Source organism: Phalacrocorax aristotelis, chromosome Z, assembly GCF_949628215.1.
Source record: "Phalacrocorax aristotelis chromosome Z, bGulAri2.1, whole genome shotgun sequence".
Lineage (NCBI taxonomy): Eukaryota > Metazoa > Chordata > Aves > Suliformes > Phalacrocoracidae > Phalacrocorax > Phalacrocorax aristotelis.
In genome coordinates this window covers 20,737,181-20,764,213 of record NC_134311.1, presented here as the reverse complement: position 1 = coordinate 20,764,213, position 27,033 = coordinate 20,737,181, and the positions used below count along the sequence as shown (strand labels likewise).

General features: G+C 38.9%; 1 protein-coding gene across 1 annotated transcript in view; it reads left to right on the top strand.

Annotated features, from left to right (window-relative positions):
• Nucleotides 1-411: 411 nt before the first annotated feature.
• Nucleotides 412-27,033, top strand: part of WDR36 (WD repeat domain 36) — a 35,200-nt gene continuing 8,578 nt past the window's right edge. The window contains exons 1-18 of the mRNA XM_075079928.1: nucleotides 412-621; nucleotides 1,696-1,723; nucleotides 4,691-4,791; nucleotides 5,271-5,388; nucleotides 6,282-6,414; nucleotides 8,071-8,125; nucleotides 8,946-9,078; nucleotides 10,773-10,948; nucleotides 11,526-11,646; nucleotides 13,798-13,863; nucleotides 14,839-14,922; nucleotides 16,120-16,274; nucleotides 17,441-17,555; nucleotides 18,819-18,984; nucleotides 19,272-19,380; nucleotides 20,182-20,261; nucleotides 24,579-24,686; nucleotides 25,855-25,952. Of these exons, the coding sequence (XP_074936029.1) occupies nucleotides 475-621; nucleotides 1,696-1,723; nucleotides 4,691-4,791; nucleotides 5,271-5,388; nucleotides 6,282-6,414; nucleotides 8,071-8,125; nucleotides 8,946-9,078; nucleotides 10,773-10,948; nucleotides 11,526-11,646; nucleotides 13,798-13,863; nucleotides 14,839-14,922; nucleotides 16,120-16,274; nucleotides 17,441-17,555; nucleotides 18,819-18,984; nucleotides 19,272-19,380; nucleotides 20,182-20,261; nucleotides 24,579-24,686; nucleotides 25,855-25,952 (1,993 nt within the window). The 5' untranslated portion in view covers nucleotides 412-474. The remainder of the gene's footprint in view (nucleotides 622-1,695; nucleotides 1,724-4,690; nucleotides 4,792-5,270; nucleotides 5,389-6,281; nucleotides 6,415-8,070; nucleotides 8,126-8,945; nucleotides 9,079-10,772; nucleotides 10,949-11,525; nucleotides 11,647-13,797; nucleotides 13,864-14,838; nucleotides 14,923-16,119; nucleotides 16,275-17,440; nucleotides 17,556-18,818; nucleotides 18,985-19,271; nucleotides 19,381-20,181; nucleotides 20,262-24,578; nucleotides 24,687-25,854; nucleotides 25,953-27,033) is intronic.

Below are 27,033 nucleotides of genomic sequence, written 5' to 3'. Positions count from 1 at the left end.
GCGGCGTTGTTTAGAGGGGTGGCCGGAACCCCCGCCACCGGAGGCCGGTTCCCTAAGCGCCCCGCTGCGCGCCTCTGTGGCGCTCTGTGAGCGGAAAGGGGAGGGGGGGGGAGAATAAAAGAAAAAAAAAAAATAAACGTAGCAGCCGTGGCTGTGGGGGGTGTATGCGGGGGCGCTGGGGGTGGGGGACAGTGCTCTGCTGGCCCCGAGGGGCGGGGGCGCAGCGCTGACATCCCCCGCGCCTCTGCCGGGAGAACCCGCAGCCGGAGTGGGGCTGTGGGGGTGCGGGGTCCCCGCCGGCCGAGCGCGGTGCCGCCGGGCAGCGCCACCCAGCAGCGGAAACGGGGCCGCCGCCGGGACCCCTTTCGGCGGCGCACGCCGGGGTAGCGGGGCGTGGCCGGAAGCGGGCGGGGGGACGCTTCCTGCCGGCGGACCGGCGCGCGTGAGCGGAGCGGCGCGGCGCGTGGGGCCGCCATGGCGCGCGCGGGTGGCGGGCTGTTCGCCGGCTTCCGCGTGCTCGGTCAGTTCAGTGGCCACGTCCCGCACGTCCTGCGGTACCACGCCCGTCACCGCCAGTTCTACCTGGCCGTCGCTATCGGGCCCAGCATCCACACCTACAACGTGAGTATGCGGCCCCCGAGACCCCGGCCCCCTTCCCCCGCCGGACGGCCGGGGCCCTTCGCTGCTGGCCGGCCTCATGCCGGGGGAGGGGGGCTGGGGCCGCGGGACAGGACTGGGCCGCCGCTACCTCCCACCTCCCGGATTCTCCACGAGGCGGGAGCGTGGGAGCGGGCCTGGACGGCGGGCGGGGCTGCGAGGGGTGGCTGCCGATCATGGGGCCCAGAACGGGCTGGTTCAGCTGCCCGGGCAGCCCCGGCGGGGACAGCACGGCCCATCCGTCGGTTGGAGGGCACGCGCATGCTGCTCAAGCTTTTCCTTCGTTGCCAGATAAACCAAAGCCCACCTGCAGTTTGGGTGGCTGCGGTTTACCGTTTGAGGGCTCCAGTTTGGGGGGGGTGGGGGGGTGGCAATCCATAAGATCGTACTAAAACTTCTCCTGTACAGAAACAGATGAGCCTAATTCAGTTCTGCAAGGTGAAAGCCTGTGGTATTGACTCAGTTCTTGCAGAACGATAAAAACACTCTATAGAAACAGTAACAAACTAGAACTGAATGGATTGTAGTGAACAGCAGAACGCGGACACCACAGACCTTCCTGTGCCTTTGTGGTAGCCTTTTAGCGTTCACTCCTCTCAGTCTTCTGCATAGACTTTCAACTAAAATAGTCATGACCATTACTGGGCAGAGATGACTATAACCGAAGCAAAATCTATATGAACAGAGAGAAGAAGTTTTAGTGGAAGTACAGTAGAAACAGATTATGTGAAAAAAATTTTGCCTGGGTTCTGCAAGGTGTCCAAACACGTGCTTAGTTTCTTGTGCATCAGAGCAAAGTATATCAAGGAGAACAAGTTACCATTGCTGAACAGTACGTTGTCCCATTCCTTTTGACCTGCTATCTGTGGGTTTTCCTGTAGATATTGTTGTAAACTCAGACAAATAATTTCTCGTGTGAGGTCTTGTGAGGCATGCAAATTCCTTATCTAGGTTGGTTCCTAAAACGTTGAATTTCTGTTTATAGCAAATTCATTGCAACCAATTACTATAAATGCCTTTTTACCATTTTCATTGCAGGTGAACAAGCTTGGAATTGTTGCTATCAGTAAGTATGCACAGATTTTTCATTCTTGTGTTTTCTTTTTTGACATATCTGACACCCGAACTTGATTGTCAGCTCACAAATGGATAATTAATTGTGTGTGCTAATATTTACTCTAAAATATTTTGAAAGGAGTCTCAGAAATATTGGATATCAATTTGGAAATAAAACTGCTGTTGCAACTGTAACTTAGTTCTGTTAGGGATACACCTTGTGAACCTCCTGTTCTTGTCATCCTGCTCTTCCGAGAACACCCCTAGGCCTTAAGGAGTGGGCAGTGAATAAAGCTGTTAATTCCAGATCCCTTTTTTTCATTCTGTTTGTGTTTGCTAGAAGGCTAGGAGGAAAATAATTACAGGAACAGAACAGGTGTGGATGGGACTAAAAGTCTTCAGGGAATGTTAAAAATTGGCTGGACTGCTGAATACAGAGCATATGAATTTATGGTTTGACATCTACTTGGCAGCAAAGCATAGCACCCTGGGTGCCAGCAGCAGGGCCCACGTTGTTCGGCACCTTCACCGACAGCCAGGGTGATGAGGCAGCGTGTGCTCTTAGGAAAATTTGCAGACGATGCTATGTTAGGAGGAATAGGTGACACCCAGAATGGTAGAGCTTGAGTCTGGGGAGGTGTTGTGAAACACTAGGCCTGGGCCAACAGAAACCTTGCCAAGTTCAGTGCGGGCAATAGCAGAATCCTGCACCTGGGACAGAACAAGCTGGGAACTGACTGGCTGCATGGCATCCTGCTAAAAAGGAGCTGGGGCTGTGCTGCTGCCAAGTTGAATGTACACCAACAGTGCAGTAATTGTGAGTAAGTCAGGCTGTGTACCATGTTAGGAACCTGGCCAGCAGATCAGGGAAAGCTATTACTCTCCTCTACTTTGTGCTGGTGAGGCCGTACCTGGACTGCAATACCCAGTTAGCAGGGTTCATCCCCTCTCACCGCTCCCCCTTCTCTTTCAGGAGGGTTGCTGAGGAACTGAAGAGTGTCAGGGGCCTACAGCACACGGTGTGAGAAGAGACATTGAAGTAACTGTATTTGTTTAGTCTCACAAAAGGAAAAATATGGGGAGACCTAGAGGCAGCCTTTTATCTGCAGGACAGTTACAAAGATGGCAGAGCTGAATTTGTGGTGAAGGTAAACAGTAACAAGGGGTAGCAGCTGCAGATTGCAGCTTGAGAGGGTCACAGGGCCATTTTTGCTAACATCCGCTGACTAACAGGGAGGCTCGAGGGATCTCCTTAAAAGTTTCCAAGACTCAGCTGGGCATAGCTGCAGTTAACCCTGTCTAGTACTGGTGATAATCCAGCTTTGGGAGGAGTTAGGTGTGAGGTTCAGCTAGATGATTTCCAAAGGTCCCTTCCAACCGATGTTTAGGTGATTCAGTGAGATGCACGCTGTCTTGAAAAGTAGGTTTTTTACTTCTCTGTACCACAAAGTTTCTACACAGACCTCACAAAGCAAACTTGGGAATAAATAACTGTTACACAACCAGGACTAGATTTATAAGGTCAGTGGTGAATAGTCACATCTGTAAGCACATTAATGTAACTTCTGTTTTCAGCTTACAGAATTGTAAAAAAGTTGCATATTCTGTGAAATCCTTAACAGGGGCTACTGGGATTGGTTAGGCTGGAGAAGAGGCGGCTGAGGGGAGACCATATCACCTTGTACAACTCCCTGAAAGGAGGTTGTAGTGAGGTGGGTGTTGGTCTCTTCTCCCAGGTTACTAGAGAGAGGATGAGAGGAAATGCCGGTGGCACTTCAGGGCATGGCTTAGGAGGCATGGTGGTGTTGGGTTGACGGTTGGACTTGATCCTAGAGGTCTTTTCCACCCTTAATGATCGTATTATTCTTCTTACACACAGAATCATTTAAGCTTTTTGAGAAATTGAGTAGTTTACCTACAAAACTGATTGAAAAAATAAATGATGCACCACTCTGTGCGGTGTTGTTGGTTTATTGATGTTAAGTGGTTGGTGCTCTGTGGAGTACCAGGTATTTGTAACTTGATTGTAGGCCTAAGTTGCTTCGGAGGCACTATGGGGAGATGTCTAACGTCTTGTTACTTAATAATCTTGAACGTTTGTTCAAACAAATGAAACGTCTTATAAAGCGCAACCTTTTTTATTTTCTTAGTTTAGTTCTTCCTATTGAAACTGCTGTAGCGCAGCAAAGGATATGGGATTCTTTGTGTCTGATAACAATTTATAATACAAAGCAACATTGTGGGGAAGGCTGCTATGTAATCATCTAAGTTTGTATCGTACGTGCACTCACGGTGACTGCTTTTTGATCTGGTGTTTCTCTGCAATCATTCTGCGCTGTAATTTGCATTTTTATATTTCACTTGATTGGTCTGGAGCTTTGACTCTTCTACCATTTGAGCGAGTAAAGCAGCAGATCATAATAGCAGATGTTCTTTCTGAGCTAGTCACAAGGTGGGGAGTGAGATGTATCCTTAGAACAGTAAATTCTTAGTGTTTTTAGCCATAATCAGGAAGCAGGTGCAGGAGTGGGTCACTAGCTTACAGGTCTGCAGAATGGCTTAGCCTGTAGGCATTGCTAATGCTGAGACTTTGATTTAACATTGGTGTTTCCAGACCAGTGGGCTGTGGGGCTCTGACAGTCTGCAGAAGTGTTGTTGGGATAAGTTCTTCATAAGCCCTCACAAAGCTAACGTGTGCCTTTACTTACAGTGACAATTCAGTAATTTATTAGGTCTTTTTTCTAAAAAACCACCTTGTGATCTGTCAATCTGATGATACTTACCTTGTTGTTACTGGTGTGATTTTGTTTATGACAATATTTTCATTCATCTGAAACGTGCATTTCTCTAAGAAATTCAACAGAATGTTCAACAGGAGAGCTTTCCTGGTGTGTCACTGTGCTAGTTAAATACACTTGTCTTTCTCTTTTGTTTTGAACCTGAAACTAGTTAAAATTTTCTTCTCTTTCATTAACAGGTAATGCTTTGCCACAAGACATTACATGTTTGGCTGCAGACCGCATGTTGCTGTTTGCTTCATATGACAATATCCTCCATGCTTTTGCCAGGAACAAAGAGGTTTTTATTAGTTTACTTATTGCTTAGTAGTTCAAAACAGTTGTGTAGCATTTGTGTTTTCAAGACAGTTCATTTTCTACAAACGTCTATTTCCAAAGATGTTTAGTACCTTCAATTTTAGGGAAGTAAAAACTGTAAAGGAGGAATAAAAAAATTAATATGGGAGAATGTAAGCGAATGCTGTAATGGCTGACCTGTGTTTTATGTATTAATTATGAAAATTAAGTAATTACTTAGAGATGAAGAATAAATTGTTAATTCACATAAATGAATTAAAGTTCAAATAAATAATTGGAAATATTTTGCCAACAGTTTAATTATCAGAGAAAATTGTGTGTCTTCCACTTAAAGTTGTGTGGCCTTCCCATGTATTTTATTTAAACTTGTTGCTGATGTGTTAACTGTCCTCAAGTGTTACGTTAACAAGATATGCTACCTTAACAGCTTGAATTGAAAACATTTCTATTTTGAAATTTTAGGTGGTTCATACCTATGAAGGTCACAAGGCTAGGATACACCTTCTGCTGCCTTTTGGTGATCATGTAATTTCTGTGGATGTTGATAATGTTCTTATTGTCTGGAACACACAGTCAGAAGGTGAGAGAGAGCGTATTTTTGTTACTCCTTTATAGGATAGCATTGATAAAAATTCAGTTATTTAAATAAAGCAGTGTTTTTAAATGTGCATATTCAGAAGTATTTTATTCCTAAAAAAGAAAAAAATCCTTAAATGATAGTGCTACTTAAATGGTAATCTAAAGTCCTGATCCTGCAGTAGTTTTTTCATGAATGGATCCTGCACCCCATGTAGAGACCCAGTAATGTTCCATACAAGCATAAAGAGATATGGCTACATGGAGATTGTGTTTCCCTGTTTCACTTTCTGGTAAAGGCTGTGCTACAGCAACCTTGGCACCACCTCTGAAATCCTGTAGTTCCTTGATATTTACCAGTCTGGGTAAGACTAAATTCTTACGAATAATCTTTCGATTGTGTCAGCATCTTCTCATGCCATTGCAAGGGGCTGTATGAAATTCTGTTTCATTGCCCTGAATTTTTTTCTTTAGAAAGCATTCTCATTGGTGTGACCAATGTCATTCCCTGGATGCTAGGTCTCGAAAGTGGCTGCAGACAGGCTTTAGAGATTTGAAGTTGCTATAACAAACAAAAGGCATGCTAATCAGATGAGGTGTTTTGCTCAGGCAGGAGCAGGAATCCTTCAGAAAGATATAAATCGCTACAGTTTTGCCAGCATTGTTGTGGAAAGTAGGCTTATAGAGAAAAAATGTACCTTCAAGCCAACAGATGTTATAACATAAACAAGTTTAGCCTGTCCTGTTACACGTTAGCTAATCCTTTAATGCAAGAAACACCGATTATGGGATTTGTACAGAGTAAACATCAGTTCTACGTTTACATTTGCCAAGGGGTGACAAGCCTGCGGATTTGTTGGGGTAGCCACACTAACATTGTTAACTGCTTTTTTGCAGAGGAGTATCTTCAAGTGGATTTTGATAAGGCCACTTTTGCGGTTTCTGCAATTATGCATCCCAGCACCTATCTGAATAAAATTCTCCTTGGGAGTGAACAAGGGACCTTGCAGCTGTGGAATATAAGATCGAAGTAAGATTCTTAGTAACATGAGTATACTTCATGCTCCAAGTAGTTGCATATGCAACAAATGATGCTTTTAAGTACATTAGGTTTTGAACATGGAGTATTTTACTGAGTCCTTTGGCGCAAGTTTTAAGTTGGTCTGTCTCCAGGAACAAAGAATAATGCTGCTTCCTGAATGCTGACACCTTTCAAGTTGTGTGTTGTTTACTCTCCCTGCAAAATGTCAGAGATTGTTCAGGAATTCTTTATTGCCTTTGTTTTTTTTCTTCATTTCTTGGAATCACATAGATTTCCCATTAAAATAGTTAAAATAATAGTCAATGCATGTTCAGGCCTTCTGCCTCCCTTCTTCCAAGCTTATTTTTCCTTGTTTCGAGGGTCCAAGGAAGTGCATGTATTTGATCCTTATACTCTAATAAGAGATGTGTAGACATGTAGTTGCCTCTGAGCATGTCCCAGTAGAGCACTCTCCATAATGGCAGTATTTCATGCCTACCACCATCAACTGCTTTTCTGACTCATGAAGGTTATGGCTATAGTGAGCTTCCCTGCATGTGAATGTACGTACTGCAAATACGTGTTAACTCAGCTTGCATAGTTCAGTGTTTTGTTCTTGTAACTACTGTATACTTCCAATGCTTTACCACTGCTATTTTTTTTTTTTCGTATTTTAATGGTTTGGAGATGCCATATATGCTATATGAATCAGGAAATAGGAATAACTTAAAAATACAGAAAACTAAATGTCTCTACTCATAGTACTCTTAATGTATCCAGTGCCTGTCTCAGCATCTGAGATGCAGTACATCCTAGATGACAGAAAGTCTTTCTTAGATGGCTTAATTGTGTAAAAATTTATGGAACACTTATTGCTCTTTTAGCAGTGTTGCTGGGTTAAGCAATTTCTGGTTTTGACTGTTTCTTCCCTACGTACACTATTTTGTAAATAGCTATGGGTGAAATTAGACACAAAAGTAAGTTGGAAGAACTGAGCAGAAAGTTTGATGGTCTCTGGAAGGAAAGGAAAGTGAGAGGTGGTAACATGTGGTGGCTGCCAGCAGTCTTAAGAACGACACCTACATCTCTGGTGATGGAATAGTTTTTTAATCATGTATGTTCTTAAATACGGTCTTGGTAATTTCATTCTTAATAAGTACTGCATGACTGCCTTGTCCGTGAGCAGTCCTGCTTCACATTCTGGCTGTTACCATTTCTGAAAGGAACAAGATGGCATGTGCTTGTAATATGTGTTAGGGTCTTCATTTAGGGAAGTTACTCTGCAAATGAATGATTTGTTTGTATTAGAAGTTGGACCAAGACTGGCTTTTTATTTTGACATTAAGAATTCTGAAGAGGTGTGTTCAGAGCAGAAACGCATGGGGAGCAACTGGCATAGAAGGGGTCTTCCTCCCTATTCATGTGATATAATTATGTCGCCTTTCAGGTATTAATGCATGACACGAACTTTTTCAATAAAAATTAATAATAAATTTTATTCTTAACCTTACTTATTAGTATCACAGGGTTTTTTTCCTTTTAACTGATTTACAAGGACAGAAAGCTGATCTACTTTTCTGCGTAAGTGCATATAAAACATCCATTTTGTTGTAGAAAATCGCCAAGGGCTAATTGATTCATGTTTTTTGTTTGTTTGTTTTCCAGCAAACTGTTATACTCATTTCCAGGATGGCAGTTTGCGGTCACAACTCTTGAACAAGTTAGTATTTTTGGTGTCTTATTTTCTTACATAACTGGTCAAGAAAAGCAGGCAAAATATTATTGTTCAAAATTACAGCAAGATGACTTACACTTTCTCAGGTAATTCTAATAACACTCTCTTGAGTATTTTAGGCATTGGAGAGGTAGACTTGAAGGCTGCTTATCTGCACTACTTCTAGTCCTAGTTCTATTCCACTTAGTGTCTTAGCTGTTTTGTGTTCATCGTGTCTGTAGTCTTTATTCACTGAATGATGCAATGAATTCACAGAAACTTTGTGAGGTGCATGTGTACCATGTAACTTCTGTTACACTGGTAGCTTTTTGCTAAATTTATTTTGCTTTGGAGGCTAATAAAATGTAGATCTTGCTGATTGAAGAAAAGATTTTGTGATTGTATTTGCTGTATTTTTGTAGATATAAACATTAATTAAAATTTATTGGTACCATTGATGACAGCTTTGAAAATGTCCAGGACAACTACCGACCAAACTTGGAAATATGGGGGTGTGTGGCAGGATGTATAATGGTCTACCAGAACTACTGAAAACTTCAAAGTAGTTCCGGCTTCTGGAAACAGAATTGTTTCATCCAATGGAGACTAAGCACAAAATCTTGCATCTTTTATTTTTTGTTTAGATTTATCAGATGTTCAGTCATGTGTTAAGGTAATGTTAAGATGATCTCATGTGAGATGTCTTATTTGTTTCTTTACTGTTCGTCCTGGATTTAGATACATTGTGTTGTACATATTGGTATCAGTAGTGTAGCAACAAGCTTTTCCTTCTTCGTTTCAGTTGCTGTTCGATTTTTTTTTGCAGGCTCCAGCAGTGGACGTTGTTGCAGTTGGTCTTGTATCTGGTCATATCATTGTACATAATATTAAGTTTGATGAAACTCTGATGAAGTTTCAACAAGACTGGGGTCCCATCACAGCAATATCTTTTCGTACAGGTAAGTCTTAGCATTTTTAGTGAAAATATGTATAAAATCACTAAAACTAAGTGGAAAGTAGGAAAATACGTTCTGATAAAGCATTTCAGAATCAAAATTTGGGCTGAAGAGTTTCAGTTTTCAAAGGCTGCAGATAATCTACAGAAGTTACCAGTAAGTAAGGGAGATCATGCATCCTCGATATACTGACTGTTTTATAGCATTTTCTTACGTGCTGGGTCAGTGCACAGGAAGTAGGACATACACTACTCCTTTCCAAAGAAGAGTAAGACAGTTTGTTTGCAGCGCGCTAAGAGCTGACACAGTACATCATTAATCAGTGTTAGTGCAGAGGAATTGGTACACTCTAGGTTGGTATCCAAACCTACTTTTCAGTAGTGTCTTCCCCCTCCAAAACAGAGCTCAAATGTTAATAGTTCGGTGACTACTGTATGGATGTTACTGGGGAACACCGTTTGTATTCATGGCTTTCTTTTTTTGTCTAACAAGCATGTACTGATTAGTAAAGCTAGTTACTTTAATGTTGATCCTGCCTGCAGAGCTGTTCATACTGAATCTAATCTCTCATTTGAATAGGCAAGCTTGCAAATCTTAACAGAATATAGGTTGATATATCCTGTCTTAAGGAAGAATTGCTTATGGAGAGACTTGTGGAAAGCCTTGTGAGAGGTGTAAAAAGGGCCTTTTTGCGTCAACCATTTAACTCAAAATTTAATAAATAACTTCCATTGCCTGCTTGAATGTGTGGCTTGCAGATGTTCTTGAATCTCTCCCTTCCTGTATTTCTAGTTAGGAAATTTAGTGTAAATACAACCTGATTGTTTTGAACTCATGTACTCGTTTTAGTCTTTGAGTGAAGTGCTCTTCACTTCAATTAAAATGACCTTGGCAGATTGCCATATCTGTGATGCTTTATCAAAAAAGAAAACCCTAGTCCTGACTGGTTCAGTTACCTATGATGTGTGCAATTGCAAATTGGAAACTGGCTTTTTCTTGTTTTGGAGTGAAAAGAGCAGTTGCCAGTTATGCTGGGTATTTGGTGGAATTTTATCTTGATATAATAAGTTTTAAAACTTACTTGAATATATGTAATATGTTTTTAGAAGTTAGTATGATATGTTTGTTTCCTTAATATTAGACAAGATAGAAAAAATCAGAAATTCTGTGAACTGAGGTTTTAATTATTGCTTACAGTGATTGAAACATATAATGAACTTCTGGAATTTATTTTTGCAAGCTGTTGAGCCAAAAACTTAAGAGGATTTTAAAAAAGGACTGATAACTTCTAGAGTGGTGATACAGTAGCTCTCACACCCTGAAGTATGAAGGTTAAGTTTGGGGAAGAATCTGGGGAATAGAGTAACTTTTGAAAATGGTACAGGTACAATATCTCAAGCAAAACCTTTAGCATTGGCTGATGGATTAAGATATATTTGTTGTCATCTGATATGAAAAAAATCTTGTCAAATAGAAAATGTCATGAAAAAAGTTAGTATCAGTGAACTTTGTTTCTTCTCTGCTTGAAATCCTGTAATAATTCCATTAAATATATCTTACATTTAGAAACAGCTTGGGAATTTTTTTTGTGTGTGATTGTAGCCTTTTCTTGCATCGGTCTTAAGATGTGAGAAGTCAATAAGAATGAGCTGAATGTCAATAAGCAAACCTTTTTAACTTTTTTTTATTTTGAGCAGATGGACACCCAGTAATGGCGGCTGGCAGCCCAATTGGACACATTGCTTTGTGGGATCTAGAAGAGAAGAAGCTAATGTGTCAGATGCAAGAAGCTCATTCCACAGCAATAGCTGGTATGTCGTTTGTCCCTGGAGAGCCGCTTCTTATTACTAATGGTGCTGATAATGCTTTACGGGTAAGTTACAATAGCTGCTGCTGTTATGGGTTTTTTAATTCTGTAGTCCTTCCAAGTGTAAATGTTTAGTTTGGCTTGAAGTAGCAATTTTGAAATGAAACAGATACAACAAAACTCAAGGTACTGAAGTTGCTGACTCTCATTTGATCTGTAGTGGGGCAGTTTAATGATTGGCTGCCATAGTGTCCTTGCATCATTTATTGCTTCATGATAGCCTTGAAGAACTAAGCTTTGGATCCACTTTTCCAGAAAAATACTTTATATCCTGGTGTGCGGTCTTAAATCTTGATTTATTTTTATAATGTTCTGGGTCATGAGCAGTTGCTGTTTATAAAAGTCCCTTGTGCTGTGTGTCCTCTGTTGCCATTAGCCTTTGGTGATGGGCAGAATGAACAGCAGCAAATGATCAGCTGCTGTGGTGGGAACTTTCCAGAGTCTTAGGATCAAGGATGAAAGCCAATGTGTGAAGTTTGCTGCACCAGCTCCCAGCTAAGCCCCTTCCACTGCTGAGAGGTGTGATTATTGGTAGGGTAGTGTTTATCAGCTTTGGTTTTCTGCTCTTTTTTTTGGGAGGCAGGTGTGGATTTTTGATGGACCTGGTGGTACAGGACGTGTATTGAGAAGCCGAATGGGACATAGTGCACCACCAACAAAGATCAGATACCATGGGCAAAATGGAGAGCAAATTCTTAGTGCAGGTATGAATTCTCATTCTTAATCTTCAGTCTGATTTCCTACTGTGATAAAGAAACCATGCAGAGCTAAGTGGGTTTTATTAATACAATAGATGATATTTCATGTGTTATGTATGTGTATTTATAAAACATAGTAATAGATTAGTGTAGACAGTATTATTTATTACTGTACCAAACTGTTTCACGGTTTCCCTATAGGAACATATATCAGTGGGTCAGCTGAAAAGTAGTTACAGGCAGAAAAGCTTAGGAGCTACTTTTGTCATCCATATTTGTGTCTGATGAATAAAAACTGTTTCATTATCTCCTAAGGAACTATCAGCTGGTCAAAATGAAAACATGTAACAGTGAGGGTAATTCTGTTGTGACAGGGAAAAAATAAGCAGCATAATGCATTTAGTAACTCAGAGGAGCCACTCAACTTTTCCCACTAGTTTGAGCAGGCTTTGCGGGTTGCAGTGTGTTTGTAATTTGTTATAGATCGATTGTGCCTGTAATATGTGTTCCCAAGGTTGCTTGTTGCCAAGATATTAATGTAAAAGTGGAAAAATGTATAAGTGACTACCCTTTCTTAGAAACTAGCAGATGTAAAAATCTATAAGTGGACCTCTTAGGAAATTAAGTACTGGATCAGACTTTTGTGGCCCAGAACACTTCAGTAATGGAATAACAGAGACTCTTCACCTGATCTTTAATTACTCTGAAGTAATAAAATTGTCTACATGGGCAACATTTGAAAATATTACACTACATTCTGAGGAATGTGGCACATTTAGCAATAAACTGCTAAAACCACCTGTGCTAAAAATCTCTTGCTGGCCCTCCAGCTAGTAATGTGGATTCAGGTAACTAGTTATTTGACAGCAACTTGGCTCACACCACATGAACCACAGTAACAATCAAGAGTTACTTAACAAATCCTTACATTTGCTTTTGCAGTTTACTGCTTCGTTAACTGTAGTGAAACATATTGGAGAGGGCACAGAGGCAACCACTAAAGTGAAAAGGGTCTCAAGGCTTTGGGATCTGATATATCAGCAGTGAAAGGAGACTGACTTTCTGAACCAGTGGTAAAAGTTTGTGCAACAGAACTGAGGTAGCCGTGCTGTGCAGTGCTTTTCAAGTCCTAGTGGTTTCCTTAGAACAGGCTTCTCCACACATCAGCTTTGTAGAATTTCACCAATGACACTGGCTTTCATCCTGCTCAACATTTCTCCCAGTTCCCAGTAGATACATCCTGCCTTACTTCTGTATCACAGCAGCAAGGAAAAGTTGCGTGAATACTGTAATTGTTCCTTTCTCTTTCAGATACTTTAAGTTCGCTTTGACTAATTTTCTGTTGCCTTACTTGTTTGGCATGGTAAAAATGTTCTGCGCTTTTTATTATTTTTAAAAGTCATTTCAGTGCCTTTAATTTTACATGCCCTGTGCAGTTTCATTTTCTGCTAGTTTCTCGTTCTGCCTTGTCCACGTCTCCCCCACAAAATGGACCTGTTCGCTGGTTTCAAATTTGAGCCTTCTGTCCCTCTATTAAATTAAATTCTTATCAGTTCTATGAACATTGGTTGCTGGGTAGAGGAGGGAAGTCCCATTAGTATCCTGGTTTACAGGAAAGATGGACAGCTCAGCTTTTACCATTTTTGTTTGGGTTAGTTTACTGGCTAACCTAGATATCGTTCTTAACCAGACACAGCATGTGTTGGTTAGATAAAGGATAAAGAATGGAATATTGTAGCTGGTGAGGAAATCTATGGGGCCATGGGAAAGCTTTGGAAGTAGTATGGAGTTATTTGAAAGATGTAACAGTTTATTTAAGGTTTCGATCATAGAAAGCTGGGAACAGCTAGATATTGTGGTGGAGAAAGGAGGAGGGACACAGGAATTGAACGTGGAGATGATGTCCGTAAAAGAGGTGTCATTCTGATCATGTTTGGGGCAAAGTAGTAGGAATGGGATGTAGGCCATAGAAGATTAGTCTCCATTAGTTCTGCTGCTTATAGCATATCTATTTTTTTCTTGGACCAGAAGTTTTTTGAGTTTTTATGGTGTTTGAGGTTTCTTACTCCTTATCCTCTGCTTTTCTAGCTCAGATAACTTATGAGTAAACAGAAAGTTGATTTTACCCTTCACTGCTCTCTGCTAATATTTTGTCAGGTCAAGATGGAACATTGCAGTGTTTTTCAACGGTGCATGAAAAGTTCAATAAAAGTTTAGGACGTGGTAAGTATTTCAGTGAAAATACAAATATTGGTGAAAAAAGCCCTGAAAAGTATTTATCTAAACAGGAGCTAAAACATTAGGTAGGCCTTATTTTCACTTCAATAACTGTTGTATGAAAACTGTTCACCTCAGTTGTTCTGCAAACTCAGTCCTTCCTGATGTATACAAAGTATACTCTCAAATTTGTTTGTACTTAAGGAAGGTAATTTTTGTAGCCTGGCAGCACATGTTATTTCACTGTGGGAAACGTCAGGCATGATTTTGTATCTAAAATGTGTTAAACAGTAGCTGACATTTCAGTGTGTGAAATTATGACTTCTTATCCCATTCCTCTTCTATTCAATTGACTAAATTATTAGTTAATTCATATTTCTTGACTTTAGTACCTTTGATTTAATGTAGAGTTTAAAAAATACAACTTCTGCAAAATGCCATAGTTAAGGGACGCTTTCATGTACAGTTCAGAGAGCAAGGCTCAGAAAGACTAAAACAGTTCTTGTTTTTCAGTATTTATATCTATCTGTGGAGATATACGTATTCAGATAGATTTGAATAGACAGAAGTAGATTAATTGATTACATCCTATGGGCATAAATTTGAAATTCCTGACTGATTATTGAAAGGTCTGGGTGTTACATATTGCTTTATATAGTCATGGCTATATGACCATGGTTTTAGCTGTGATGTGGGAGACATCTGCCTCAGGATGTCAGCACGAGATCTTGGAACAGATGGGTTGAGTAGTATGTCTGTGAATCTAATAGGCTAGTGATTTGCTCAGCATCACATGAGTTTTGTCAGGAACTCTTACTAATATTTTTAGCTCTTCAAACCTTAGGTGGCAGCAATGCTGTGTTAATGTAAGCCAAATTTTTCTGAGTTTAATAGGAACTTTACATTTAGTAAACAATCCTTTTTAAACCATTATTCTCAGATCTAGCCATGAGATTGAGACACTTTTTTTTTTTTTTTAAGGTTCAATTAACAAAAAGAAATCAAAAAAGAAAGGTCTTAAGCTTGATACCATGGCACTTCCACCAATTACAGTCTTTGCTTCAGGTAAGTAGTCTTTCAGATACATTACAGATCTCATCATGTCCTCATTTTGTCATTTAACCCTCAAGAGACTACAGACTAAGAGAAAACTTCAAGACATGTTTTGAAAACCCATGCTGTATCAAGATGAGATTATTGAGATTCTGTGGCAAACCCATGCTGTATCAAGATGAGATTATTGAGATTCTGTGGCACTTTGTGAGCTGTTGAGTGACAGTTTAAAATTACATTTTATTTGGTAAACTTTTCTATTACTTCAGAAAAGGGCATTTTATTTCAAACATCTTTGTTTATCTGTCTCTTGGCTTTAAAATTCCAACACAGGAGCCAGAAGCTTCTGGTGTACATATTATTCTAGGCTGGAAAACCAGCAATCGGTGGGGTGAAGATATTTGTCAGCTGAGGAAATCTTAGTTATAGTGGTTGATTTTGGTTCCCCAGTTCCTTTACCTGAGTCACTTTCCAAAGTCAGATTTCAATTACTCTTTTCATTTGTAATTCAGGATGCAAGTGGTGAACCTAACTTTTTGAAGCAGAATTGCAGTTATCTTTCCTTCATCAAAATGTGTTTCTTTAAATTAACGACCTCCTCTTCAGACTTGAAGTCTGTTTGGTTTTAAGTGTAGCTATTCTGAGGATGTGTAGCTGTCTTCTGAAGATGGTTGATTGTTTCCTAGGTTGAAAGGTTTGGATTTACAATTTTGTGTAGCTGCTTGAGTACATATGGTATTTATATTTGCAGACTTCAGTGATACAGACTGTATGTACTCGTTGCAAGTATCTGAAGCAGAGGTAGCTCTTAAATCCTGCTTTAAGATGTTAATCTAGTGGCTTCTGCTGCTTCAGCAGCTGCAGAAACAGTTAAGAGACTCAACTGTAAAAGTGTACAGATTGAGCAGTTTAAACCATTTAAGTTTAAATACGCTTTCCAAACCCAATAGACTCACATATACAAAGATGTGAAACATAACATACCAAAAATATGCTTGTGGTTTTGTTAGCATTTTAGTTAAATTAGCATATGCACAACGGTTTGCCAGGTGTTTTTTTCTGAATGGTAGCCTGTTGACTCTCCGTAAGAACACTAAACATGAACTGTTCTGCCTAAAGGTATTTCAAAGTACTCTTTCTTATGATGTCGGAAGAGCTTATTTGACTTTTGAATTGTTGTTTCTAAAAGGAATATGTGTTACATTGCAGAAGTGGCACATCAGAGTGACTGGGATAGTATTGTTGCCTGCCATCAAGGGTATATAACCTGTACAACGTGGAACTATATGAAAACTTCCATGGGAGCTCATAAACTGAGGCCAGAAGAATTTAGCAAACACAAACCTGTAGATATCTATGCAACAGTAAGTTTATTTAGGATGTTTCTTCAGCATTTGCATTATATGGTATTTTGATTTCTATTTGAACAGAAGAAGCAATATTTAGAATGAAAAAGCACTATCTAGACGTGTTTTAGTTACTTTGCAAAGTGCTTTCTGCCAGCTCAGTGTGTCATACTAACTGTTTTGTAATGCATATGGTCTTAAGGATAATGGTGCACATGCATTTTTCCTTAAACATCCCGGTTAAGTGCATATCTTATTTTCTGATTCAGACAGGTGTTGGTGCTTACCTTTAATCTGTCATAGTGTTGTAGAATTGACCACATGCCTGTGATGATAAACTTGCTCAGTGAATGCAAATTGCTGAAGACACCTTTTTTTTATGGCAATATGAAAAAACGTATTTCCAAATTGCAGGCAGGATATTCCCTCTAAAATGCTTTACAACTTGAGCTGGACACAACGACAGTCAAACACTCCCTGAAAGACACATGATAGTTTATTGAGGCTTATGAACTACAGGACAAGTAGTTGCTGTGGCATACTTCATGTGCTAGCTGTGAATACTATTACTGTACCTTGTGACAAATAGTTTTTCTGACTTAATGCTTAGTAGTTAAGTGGTAGACAAGATCAGTTCAGTTGTAAATACTTTGTTTTCTTTTAACTACTATATTCTTTGGACTGTATCTTTCCAAAGACGTCTAGACCCATTGTTTCTCTGTTTCTTACTATTTAATCTCTGTGTGAACTTACCCTGTTTTGGGGTGCCATTGGCAATACAGACATTGAAAGAGGCATGCAGTCGGCATGCTTGGACTATGTCTCAGGGATTGAATTTGTGGATGTCTTGATTACGTAGGTTATTCATTGACGTTATGAGGTTACAATGTTGATATTATTAGATATGACTTCTGATGGATATCACTGTCAGTATTTCTTTATCCTTCATAAGCATGCACTGCCATATTTATTACTTGTTGACTAATTGCTTATTTTAAGAGTTCCTCTCTGTACTTTTTGAGAGGTAATCTGATGTTTGTTCTGTGCAGTTTTCCTTGAAGAAGTCTAATAAAAATATATTAGTATTTTGTATTCCTGATATATATCTTCTAACAACTCTGCTAATTAGATATACACTTAAAGAATTGTTTTCATAGGTGGGGTCTTTTTTTCCCCCTTAAAAGGCAGTTGACATTACCTCATGTGGGAACTTTGCTGTAATTGGGCTGTCATCTGGACGGGTAGATGTGTACAACATGCAGTCTGGCATTCACAGAGGGAGTTATGGCAAAGGAACAGGTAAGAATTGCTACACTTTTAAAATTCTGACTCAGAACAGCAACAATATGGTGTTCTGTCATCTAGGAAATTTAACATGGCTTCTGAGTTGAATTTGGGAATCTCTTTGCTTTCTGTAATTACCCTACACTGCCCTGTCTTGCACTGTAATCAGAAGTAATTTGAACCCTACTCTGAAAGACAGGATCCCTGCTAGTTTTAACAGCGCTGATGTTAGCATATATTTGGTTTTAATTAACACAAAATTGTCAGTTACCAAAATGGTTAGCGCTAAAATGAGATCCTCTGCCCTCAGCTCTTTTTGAGAGAATCACATTTCCAGTACTCGGCTTCTTGTTATAGGGTTCTATTCCTGAGATAAATTTTCTCATCTGTTTTGTGCTCCCTGCTTAAAAATGAAAGAATGCTTCGCATATATGAGAAATTGAAATCCTAAGCAAGTCCAGTTCTTTGCATGTGCTATTATTTCAGTTACCCAACTGCAAACTTAGAACATAATGTAAGTCCTTACATTCCTTTTAATGGGTGCATATATGTACGTATTTCGTGTCATGTTTCCTCATGTATGTTTGCTGTTGCTTTGTAAGCCTGCAATCTATAATAGGGCCCTCATGATCTGATTTTTTTGTTGTTGTTGTAGAAACAAGGGAAGAGTTCTGATGAACCCTTAAACCTTACTGGATTTCTAAATGCCATCTAGCTTAGCAGATGTGGTGTCCTGATAACATCATTGGTTGATAGTGGGATAAATTTTGTAAGTTTGGGTACTAGCCAGTAGCCCTAGGCATAGATTAAGAAATAAAATTGATCCAAAACCAGAGGAGGTATGCCTTATCTTTACACTGCGGTGTAAAGTAGCCTGGGAGAACTCCCAGACTTTGTGCCAGAACTGAAGCTGTAAATTTTTTCTGGAGTGATTGGGCCCCCTGGAGGCATTCCATAAGATTCAAAAAGTCCCTCAAATCTCACATTTAAAAAAAAGCCCCCAAACTGAAAGCAGAAATAAAAGCTAATATTCAGGTTCTGTTACAACTTTTGTATTGTATTCTAGATGCTCACTTGAAAGCAATTTGTTTTCCCTACTGATAAAGAAACTTCTAATACTTGAGTAGTCTTGTCAGGTTGCTTTAAAATTGTTTGTCACATGCTTATTGCTCATTTAGTATAATTAGGCAAATATATACAGTATAGTGTTTGGTATTCTGCTGATTTCTATGCTGTGTTTAAATTCTGAAACACAACTTTCTTTCCCTTGATTTGCAGCACATGAGGGTGCCGTTAGGGGGGTAGCAGTGGATGGATTAAACCAGCTGATAATCACAGCTGGTAGTGAAGGATTAATTAAATTTTGGAAATTCAAATCTAAAGAGCTAGTTTACTCCACTGAGCTTTCTTCTTCTCCAAATGGAATTCTGCTTCACAGAGACAGGTAAGAAACTGATGCAGTTTCATGTGCATATTGTTTTGCTGTAAGTACGTAAGTTTAGGATGGCAACCAAATATTCTAATAAAATTTAGATTTCTGATGCTTTGCAATACAAGTGACTACTAGTTGACAAAACCAAAATGACTACAAGCCATTTTATTAAACTGAAGGAATGTCATACTGATTATCAGAGATTATCTCAGAATAAAAGATTTTTGGAGCAATGTTAGGATGTTTTTATCTTCTGTCTCTGAGTGTTCACTATTATATGTGCTAATATTTCTTGGCAGTGGTATTCTGGGAATTGCCTTTGATGACTTCAGTATTAGTGTTTTGGATATAGAAACCAGGAAGACTGTCAGGACGTTCTCAGGACACCGAGGACAGATTAATGACATGGTAATTGTTAACTAATTTTCTTTAACAGGTGACATACAAATACCTAATTCATTTTAAAAATGGTGGATTTCTCTGCGTATGTTAAGTCACAGAGTGTTATGTCAGCTATGAATAGTAAAGTTGTAGTTCAGATCTACAGCAGTTTTGGTCTTTTAGTTTTCAAGTTAATATGTATAGTGTTCAAATGGCCATGTATTTTTAGTATGCTTTGGGATTTTATTACAACTTCGCAACAAGATAATTTTGGGTTTAATAAAACAAAGCATTAGGAATACTGAAAACCTCATTGAGGAGCAAAATTGTGCAACTGTTGTTAACTGTATATCTAGAAAAGATAAGCCAGGTAGATAGATGGTTTTGGTTTTGTTTATGTTCACTGTTTCCAATGTAAACAGATCTGAGATTATGCAATGCACTGATAATTTTTTTACATCTTGTGCAATAGTGCTCTGTAGCATTCTTTGAAATAGTTTTTAGCTTGTGATTTAATTGTAAGTGCTAGTAAGTATTTGATTTCTTCAGTTCTATGCTCAGTCATTTTCATCATTAACATAAAAGCAAGGACCAAAGTGCTTTTATGAATGCCAGAATGTATCCTGTGTCATATATTTAAGCCTGTTCTGAAATAGTTTCTGTTTTTGTCCTTTTCTCGCTTTCAGTAAGGTGGTGTCAGTTTTGTTTCATGGCCAAACCATTTCTTCCTTGGGTTAGGGAGCCATCTGATCTTGAACTGTGTGAAACAGGACCTTCTGTAGGGACTGACTTGTCAGTTGTGCCATTAAATTGACTATTCTGTTTTAGACTTTCAGTCCTGATGGTCGTTGGCTAATAACTTCATCAATGGACTGTACCATTAAGACTTGGGACCTTCCCTCTGGATGGTGAGTCAATTTAAAAACATACAGTAGAAATTTATTATAATCCCGTTTTTGTCTACTAAGTGGTAAAAAGCCTTCTAGCTTGATTATGTCACCAGGCTGTACTATGCGATATTCAAAGTTGTACACGGTCTAACAACTAAGTACCCAGTATTTTGGTTGTGCGTGATGCTAGCAATATGTGCTTTTTTCTGGGTATACAGTATAACAATGTCCTAAAGATCTAATGTTGAAACCTGGAGTTTTCATGTAACGTTAATGAGAGTGAATTTGCCCTTTGTCTGGAAGCAGCACAATAGTCTAAATGGCAACAGATTGTTTAAGATGAATTGCTTTGTGATAAGCTGAAGTATTCATAAAATAGTGTGGTTTAGAAGCAACCTTCAAACATCTAGTCCAACCCTCTGCCGTGGACAGGAATGTCTTTGCTAGATCAGTTTGCTCAAAGCCTTGTCCAGCCTGACCTTGAACACTTCCAGTGATGGGCCATCCACGATTTCTTCTGGCAACCTGTTCCAGTGTCTCACCACCCTCACTGTAAAAAATTTCTTCCTTGTATCTAGTCTGAATCTACCCTCTTTTAATTTAAAACCATTACCCCTTGTCCTGTTGCTGCTAAAAACTCGGCCATCTTTCTTACAAGTCCCCCTTAAGTATTGAAATGCTGCAATAAGGTCTCCCCAGAGCCTTCTCCAGGGTGGACAACCCCAACTCTCTCAGCCTTTCTTCACAGGAAGCATGTTCCAGTCCTCTGACCATTTTCCTGGACCTGCTCTAACTTCATGTCTGTCTGGTGTGCTGGGGGCCCCAGAGTTGGATGCAGTACTCCAGCTGGTTTTGTAAATAGAAGCCTGTTCTCACTTATATTCATTTTAGCAACACAGTAAGGCTTTACTTTGATTATATTTTTCATTTGTGCATGCTTGAAATAGCAAAAAATATTATTTTATGGTCCACTGTGAGTAGTCTTCTCCCAGAATGAGAGAATTTGGCCAAAAAGTATGCAGTTACACTCAAGAAGTTCAGGAGCCCAGAAAAAACAGGCCAGAAAGTAACTTTGAGTTCTGCCAGTGCATTCTTCTAGCCGCACATCAGATAGACTTTTAATAATTTAAAGTAGTGCTATGCAGTGTGCAGCTGTGGTCATACCTGGGGCTGAACAGTTTCATTTGGATTGATCGCTTTGGTTCATGTGGTTTGGTAAATAACTTTGTATACTGAAAAAGTCTCAATTTTACTATATAAAGTGTGTTGAATCTCAAGAAATAATTGACCTGTCTTACATGATCAATGACTGTAGTCTAAAGTGGGACAGGATGGACAGTAACTGTCTTCTTTTCAGTATAAATGGCAGGGAAGTTAACACTTCCTCTTTCTAAACCTCTTTCCTTTCCAAAATGATATGCCTACAAAAAATTGTAGTGTTAATTATAAAACTTCAGAAATGTTACTTGTATCTTTCATTTCCTTAATAACCTAATGCTTTGCAATAAGAATCCATTCATCTTGGTTTTTAAAAGTAATCTAACCGTAGTTCTTGTTTGCGTGCAACACACAGGTAAGTATTTGTCCCTTCTCTTGAAGTAACTGCAAGAAATTCTGGTCAAGCTGGTATCTAGGCAGGTGCATGACTGTCGTGGTTCAGCCCCAGTTGGCAACTAAACACTATGCAGCCATGGGATGGGGGAGAGAATTGGAAGAGCACAAGTTAAAAAAAAAACCAAACTTGTGGGTTGAGATAATGATAATGATGATAATGATAAGAACAATAATGATAATATAATAAAAAGGAAAAGGGAAAAAGGAAAAAAATTTAAAAACCCACAAACAGTACAACCGCTCACCACCCGCTGAGCGATGCTGCCGGTCCCGGAGCCACAATTGCTGCCTGCCTCCCCTGTCCAGCTCCTCCCAGTTACCATATTGGGCATGACGTTACATGATATGGAATATCCCTTTGGCCAGTTTGAATCTAATCTCTTAGCCATGCCCCCTCCCCTCCCAGCTTCTTGTGCACCTGGCAGAGCATGGGAAGCTGGAAAAGCCCTTGACTAGTACAAGCACTACCCAGCAACAACTAACACATCGTGTGTTATCAATATTGTTTTCATACTACATCCAAATCACTGTACTATGGCAGATACAGTGAAGAAAATTAACTCTATCCCAGCTAAAACCATGACAATGGCAAACCCTGGTTTTGAAAGTAATTAGGATAAATTCTTCTTCCAGAATTTAAAGGAAAGGTTTCCCCATAGCTATAGGCCAAGGAGTGCATTGAAGAGTATGAACAGCTTTTAATAAAAAGCCAGATCCTTGATTTACTTCTGCTGTGGTATATTTGCTCATAAATAGAACAACTGAATTATAAATTGTGCATTCTAAAGATTCAGCTTTGATATTGTCCTTACAAAAGGATGGAAATAATGTTTTTAGAAGACTATGTCCTACTTAACACAAAATACCAACTGTCTTTAATAGCTGTCATACCATTTACTTATTGAAAATCTGTTTTTACTTGGGAGTGCTGCTTAATTGGTTTTATAATGTAAGTATACCAAGTGCATGGTTTTTATGTAGGGCTTTTTGAGAATTGGGAGAAAAATTGCCAATTTGTGTAGAGAAAGTTGCAAGCAGGAGCCTTAGTATTTTGCAAATTTTCTTTCTGCAATGTAGCTTGCATAGACAAATTAAGGAATCAAGGGTACAAGCTGACTGTTCATAGTTTGAACGGAGTACTTGACAGAATGGTGTTAAGACGTGTTGATATTGTGAGCTCATCAATTTTATGCTTTCCTTTGTCTCACTTCTGCAGTTAGGCAGGATTCATTTAGCGATTACTATACATTTGGTGTAAAAATTATAAGCATGTCTCTCATTGTCCTATAGTGGATTGATTCCCCACCCCCCAAGTCTGTAATTTTAATCATTATTTAAATTCAGTAAGTAGAAAAATCTAATTTAATGCTAACTTTGTTTTGCAGTTGCTCCGTAGAGTTGCTTTATTGAACATTATTTCTCAGTTACTGATAAAGATTGTGGTAAAAGGATGAATTTGAAAGTAAAAACAGTATTCATGGTAAATTTTCTCACCATTCTGCACTGTGTGCAAAATGTATCAGTTACACTGATACATGTTCTGGTATTTATGGGTTTAGTGTTTGTATGTTGAAAGTGATGAATGATGCGGCTCTTGCCTTATTACTTTTTACTAGTAAAGTGCATCTAAGAGCATGCAAAAGAAATAAAACATTCCGTTCAGGGCAAAACATGGCTTTTATTTGTAACATGGCTTGTCAAACCATCACAGGAGTGCTCAGTACCTAAGAAAATACACACCCACAAGATTTTACTTTTTATACTGCCTTGTTAAATCAATATTTTTTTCTATGGCTAGTGAACAGAAGAGGTTTGTAGAACTAGCTGCTCTAATTACTCTCACTTTGCTTTTGATTTTGGTCTTTAAACAAGAACAAAGTATTCAAGCTCTCCATTTGTTGTTTTTGTTTCTCTCAATGAACTAGCAGTCAAACTCAATGGCTTCTTACAATTTGAAGTAACTGAAATTTATACCTTGACAAGTTACAAACAGTGCCATGAACCCAGGCTTGAGTGCAAGTCTACTAGGGTGTGCATCATCCAGGATTTGTGGCATCATCCAAAACTCAAGTGACTTATTGTTAAAATAGTCTCATAGTACTGAATATTTTAACTTTTTTTATCAAGTGTTTTTTCAGTTTTCTGCAGTAGTGAAAGGAATTATCAAGGAATGGTATATCAGGCTGAAGATATGGTAACGTCAAAACAAACTGTTCCAGATAATAAAATTTTGCAGGCTACAGTTCATTCTTTACTTCAGAATCATTAGGTCCTAGTGTTAACCAGGTGTGTATGAAGTATCTTGAGAGATGCCATTGACAATAAATGGCAGAGCATTAAGAGATGGGGTCAGAGCAGCATGGGGCTGATGAGAAGCATGAAATTTTTGGCGACTAAAAAGAGTAATGTTAGGTATAAGGAGCTGAATGTGGACAGATGGTTCATCCTGTTTTCCACAGAATGCAGATGTCTAAGGAGGTAGCATAAATGTACGAGCTTTAGCTGATTTTAGAGAATTTTATAGAGGTGAGTGATTTGTTGCACAGTGCCGTTCATTTGCTAAGTTTATATGTTGTATTTGGATACTTCTGATACGCTAGTTTGTATACATAATTCCAGTGTCCTGCTTGCATTCAGTCATATTTGTACTGTAATTCAGATATATGTAGATAAACAAGTTGATCATGCTGATAATTTCTCTGTTGCATTTTCTCTCCTTAGCCTCATAGATTGTTTTTTGGTAGACTCTGCAGCTGTGAGCCTTGCTATGTCTCCTACAGGAGATTTTCTAGCTTCAACACATGTGGATGATCTTGGGATTTATTTGTGGTGAGTATGTAGTATACCTATTTCTACACAGGAGTTCAGATGGGGAAGAATTCTTTTAATCACCTTTATCGCAAGTAGAGAATTGTTCTGCAAAGTATCATCTCCAAGATTCTGTCTTGTCTGGTTCTCCTGAAGACGGGTATTCTATATTGTTGTGATTCATTAATCTTGAAAGCTCTTGCAGTTAAGATACTTATTCTGATAATTAAATTATCCTTTTTCTAGGTGTTTCTTCCTTACTCCAAAGAACTCCTGTTATGCCATTCCTCAAGTTTTTCTTTGACTCTACTATTTTTGGTTTTTTACCCCTTTTGGAATATCAGTGCTTATATAGAGTTAACTATCTGAAGGGCTTTTCTTCTTGTCCTGGTACACAACGTTGTCTGAGACTTCTGAGTAGAATTTGGAAGTTGCGATTATTTTGGTTCATTAATGATACATCAGCACAGATATAAAATGTGTTGTAGTTCAGTTTCCTCCTGATATGGCTTTAAAGCAAATGACTGGTTAAGTCCAGTACTGAAGTAGCACACCTTTTAAGTGGTTTGATTTTTTTCCTTTTGATAGATAGATCTTTCAGGTTACATTTGTTGCTTGTAGTTTTGCCTGAGGGGTGTTCAATTGTTAGAGCTTTCTATGCTTAAGTAAAAGTGCTTCATTGTGAATAATGACAGCGGTATTTACCTAGCCCTGGTTTATATTGACAGAAAAAAATCTTTTGCCAGAATGAATTGTGTGCACGTTCCAAACCTCTAGAGAATTTGCTAAGAGTACTACTCTGAAATTCTGAAAGCAGGATGAATCATTTATATTTGCATAATGTATTGTATGTATTAAGTACAAAGCAAGCTTTTTAGATAAAGCAATTTTGCAATTTCCAGTAAATACAGTAACTGGCAGTGATAGAAGTAATCATACTTCATAATGCCATATGTATTAAATGCTCTTGGCAATAATACTTTAGCATAACTTCCATGTTTCAGACTTTCAGAAGATGTATATCGCTACATTTCATTCCTTGTTTATCTGGTAGATGAGGAAAACTGGTATTGAATAGAACCTGGTGAATTGCTGTAATGCCATTTCAGACTCCAGTAAAAATTATGTGTAGAATACTTGTTCCCATTCACCTGAAAATTGTTTTTAAAATGTCTGTCTTATTTTTCAGGTCCAACCGTTCTTTGTATTCACTTGTCTCTTTACGGCCCCTTCCAGCAGATTATGAACCTTCTATGGTGACACGCCCTAGCACCTGCCCTGTACAAGGTAATAGTCAGATGAAAGAGTATTTTATTTACGTTTCAGTGTTATATTTCAAATAGAAGATGGTTTGCTTCCTCAGTGAAAACTCACTGTGTCTTAGCATTCTTTCTCGGAACTGCTTCTATTGCTTCTACCATTTTTGGCTTACTTACTCATATGCTAATATTATTTACTAAAATCTAGTTACGTTTCTATGTTCAGACCTAAAGAATTACGTTGTGATGATCTCCACATCTTCAAGGAGATTTTGTAGGTAATAAAAGCATCTGTGCTATTTACTGGCTTTCTTTAACCCCAGACTTGTGTTACAATACCTTCTCTTTTGGCATCTGCGAGGCCAGTTTGAAATTAATGGTACTGTTTGGCAGTGGGAAGGTGATTGTTCTTTGTTCCACTTCCCTCTAACCTTTTTGTCTGCCTGTATGCCATGGTAGTTTCACTGCTGTATATTGTCTTGTTGGCAAAAGAATTGGGTTCAGCTGACCTGCCATGTACCTGTGCTGGACTGCCAGTAAAAGAAACCCCTGAATTGCATTTTTGATACATTTAATACAAATGGTTATGCTTCTGAAGACCTCTAGATGGAGGTCTTGTCTGCCCAAGTTTAGCAGTGCCTACATTTAGATCTCCATCTGGAGGAGGAACAAACCTAGCTGTTGACTGCATAAAAGAGCAAGGAACATACTTGATGACTGCTTTATTAAGCACATACTTATTTTAGGTACCTAAATTAGGGAGGCAGGATTTAATCCCAAAACTTTGAATGTTTGAGTAAGCTGATTCTGGCTGAACACTTAAATTCACTCTCTGTCTTCAGCAACTGTAAAGTTCCTGTTCAGATGCTCAGAGCTTTTAATTGTTTACATTTCTTTGTTGCTTTAGGCTTTTCTATGACATTCATGGTTTCAGCCACATAATATTTTGCAAAAAGGAAAGGAAGGTAGAGGTGTTTGGTCAAGACCACATAGGAAGTCTAGAGAATACCCAATGACAGACAGCATATCTTTTGTTGTGTGATGTGCTTTAATGTTGAGATTTTCTTAATTTTTATTTGTGACTTCAGTCATACCTATGAACAGGTTGT